Source organism: Suncus etruscus, chromosome 14 (assembly GCF_024139225.1).
Source record: "Suncus etruscus isolate mSunEtr1 chromosome 14, mSunEtr1.pri.cur, whole genome shotgun sequence".
Lineage (NCBI taxonomy): Eukaryota > Metazoa > Chordata > Mammalia > Eulipotyphla > Soricidae > Suncus > Suncus etruscus.
This window is the reverse complement of record NC_064861.1, coordinates 83815811-83818704: the sequence shown is the minus strand read 5'-3', so window position 1 is coordinate 83818704 and position 2894 is coordinate 83815811. Positions and strand designations below refer to the sequence as shown.

The 2894-nt window shown below is 58.9% G+C and overlaps 1 protein-coding gene across 1 annotated transcript; it reads right to left on the bottom strand.

Annotated features, from left to right (window-relative positions):
* Positions 1 to 300: 300 nt before the first annotated feature.
* Positions 301 to 1535, bottom strand: LOC126028526 (interferon lambda-4-like). Its single transcript, XM_049787489.1, has 5 exons — positions 1368 to 1535; positions 1001 to 1072; positions 773 to 916; positions 475 to 549; positions 301 to 399 (listed from the first exon to the last, which is right to left on the bottom strand). The coding sequence occupies exons 1-5, from the start codon at positions 1533 to 1535 to the stop codon at positions 301 to 303; spliced, it is 558 nt and encodes a 185-aa protein (XP_049643446.1).
* Positions 1536 to 2894: the final 1359 nt, after the last annotated feature.

The following is a 2894-nucleotide window of genomic DNA, read 5'->3' as shown; positions in this document are numbered from 1 at the left end:
GGAAGGGGTCCAGGGGCCTCATCACAGAATCAATGGGTCCATGTCCTACAAGGGGGGACATTGTCCAAGGTCCATGCCAAGTTGGCGTACATTGACTGGACCCCACTGCTGACAGGTCCTGCAGAGGTAGCAGTGAAGGGTTCAGGTGCATTTGATGTTTGGGAACCCCAGGGCTCTTCTGCCTGCTGGGTTCAGTCGTCCAGGAAGGGAACACCGTGGACACCCTTAGTGTAGCCAGCAGGGTTGAGATGCTGGTCTTGAGTAAGAGGAAGGAGCATCCGTTCCTGCATCCCCAGGTGGTCAGAGACAAGGCCCCTCCTGCGCCACCAGTCTCAGGTCCCAGGTGAGCAGGCGCAGGAGACCGAAGACCACCTTGGCCTGGTGGCACCTGGGGGAGTCCTGCAATGCAGGGCCGAGTGAGGAGGGGAACTTCCCAAGCCCCTCGCCCCATGGTTGTATACCACCTGCACACACCTGTCTCTGGGCTTTAGGGTGCTTCTTCCTGGGCCTGGGTTTCTTCCTGGAGGGGCTTGGGTGCAGCATCTGCAACTGGAGGAAAAGCAGGAGGTATGAAGGAAACAGCACCCCGTCTTCTCGGCGGCCTCTGCCTGGAGGGGCCCTGCTACAGACCCACGTGGGATCAGAGACCCTCAGACTACAGGGCTGGTGTGACCGCTGGAAGGTGCCACCAGATGCATGTGGGTCCTACAGCTCACTAGGGGTGTAGGTGACTTCGTGGGAGAGGAGAGGTGCGCGCCTCAAATGCACTCACGCAGGTCCCCAGGTCCCACTCCACCGCCGCCAGCAGCTCCAGGGTCCTGCCACAGTCCGGGACCAGCTCTGGGCTCCACAGGCCGCTCAGCACCGCCTGGGCCTCCGCGATGCCCCGGGCCACCAGGCGCAGCCGCGCGCACGACTGCGGGGACAGCGACAGTCAGGGAAGGGGCTCTGGCTTAGTCTGCCGCACCCCGGGCCTGCACCTTGGGGGTCCCGCGCTCACCCAGGGCGGGGGATGCGCCCTGCGGGGGCGGAACGAGCAGTTGCGGGGCCTCCAGCTCAGCGTCTCTTCGTCCTGCGGGCAGGGTGGGCGTTCCTGGGGTCTCCAACCCGGACCCAGGCCCTGCGCTCTCCGCACTTGAACCCAGGCCCCGACCCTCAAGTTGGACAGCAGGGCAGGGTGACACCAAAAGGAGGGACCTGGATGCCTTCTGCTCGCCCCACCTGAGCCCGCATTGCTCGACGGCTGCTGGTTCCACCCCGGGCCCGCCCTGGTGTCCCTTCCAGGACGCTGTGCATCAGGCGAGTGCCGGCAACCAATGAATGTCCAGGCGGCCTTGGGTCCGAGTCCCTGGACAGCCCGCACTCACGTAGCGGTCCCGCAGCGCCTTGACGGCCGCCAGCACCCGGGGCTCCAGCGCGCGGTAGTGGGCCAGGGCGCAGCGCCCGGGCGGCCCTGGCGAGGGTCCCGCAGCCGCGCCCGCCTCCACCAGCGCCCACAGCCCCAAGGCCGCCCCCACTCGGACCCGCAGCCGCATCTCGGTCCTTGCTCTGGTCCCGCGGTGCCAGACGAACTCTGTGATGCTCGGTTCGAATCGTCCATAGCGCTTTATGCACGGGCCCAGCGGAGCCGAGTCGAACCGGGGGCACCGGACTTCCCCGACCCGCTAGTTTTCGAACGTCAGCTCGGCCCGGGCCCAGGAGTCCCTTACCTGCCCACTTGCGCCAAACTGGCCCGGTCCCAAACTGCTCTCAGGCGCAAAGTGTCTCCCAGTGCTGGCTCTGGGCCACCCTCTGCGCTGTCGCTCTCGGGAAGAGGGGCCCAGCCTGCCTTTGTTGCTGGGTCTTGGGGACCCACAGCACAGAGGTCTCCGGAGTGCACTGGACTAGCAGTGGCCCAGCGCTCGCCTCCCTCTCTGTCCTCCTGTCTGTGTCTGTATTATCCTTTCTTTTGTTCCATATTCCTGCTTCTTTGGAGAGTGTTTGTGTACAACAGCAGTGTCAGGTGTGACTCCTGGTTCTCTGCTCAGAATTGACTCCAGTTAGCTGGAGGGACCATGTGGGATGATGGGGATCGAACACGCGCCAGCTGGATGCAAAGCCAATGCCCTACCAAATGTACTCTTGTTATTTGCCCCCCATTCTCCCTCTTTTCTCTGCACTTCTTCTCTGGAACTTTCTCAGACTCTGATTTCCTGTGCCTCTTTTCTGTGGTTCATAATGACAGGAGACTTTCACATGGTCCTTTATCCAATGAGATTGTTGTTCTTTTTGCACCCATGGAACAGAATTTGTAGTAACCTCTGTCCCAGACAGATAATAACACAACGAGGAGGTACATTCTTGACTGGATACCAACCTGCTCCCTCAACCACCAACACATGGTCCCCCAAGTAGAATTGGACACAGCGCCATGGGGAGTCTCTGAGCACTGTCCAGTGTGGTCCCAGATGTCTCCCCCAAATATTTTAAAAGTTCACTCTTTATACAGGGGCATTTTGTTGGGTGTTAATAGACCAACTTGCCTTGTACACAGTGATCACAATTTGATTTGGCATGGACTAGAGTCCCCAGATCACTGCCTGATGTGACCCCCAAATCCAAACAAATCACGCTTTCCAAAACCAAACAAATCAACTTCACCCAGAAGAGAAATCCCCATGGGCTGCCAGCCTGGGCTCTGTTCCAATCATATGGTCCCTTCTGTCCCTTTCTGTCTTTACTCTTCATGTCCCTTTCATTTTGCTCAGGTTCGTGTTTCTATTTAGTGATGTAATCATGTGTACAGTGATCCTGAAAGATTATTTGGAGGATGATCTCCTCAGTTACTCTGTGATCATTTTACAAAACTGCCCATTACTTTCTCTTACTTTTCACAGATGGGCAATTATGCCAGC

What these genes read in the sequence shown, in the direction of transcription:
- LOC126028526 (XM_049787489.1), bottom strand. Translation starts at nt 1,535, where the DNA reads ATGCGGCTGCGGGTCCGAGTGGGGGCGGCCTTGGGGCTGTGGGCGCTG. An exon ending in AGGCGCTGCGGGACCGCTAC is followed by an intron (nt 1,073 to 1,367) that starts GTGAGTGCGGGC and finishes CCCTGCCCGCAG; the next exon opens with GACGAAGAGACGCTGAGCTG. An exon ending in ACCCTAAAGCCCAGAGACAG is followed by an intron (nt 400 to 474) that starts GTGTGTGCAGGT and finishes CCTGCATTGCAG; the next exon opens with GACTCCCCCAGGTGCCACCA.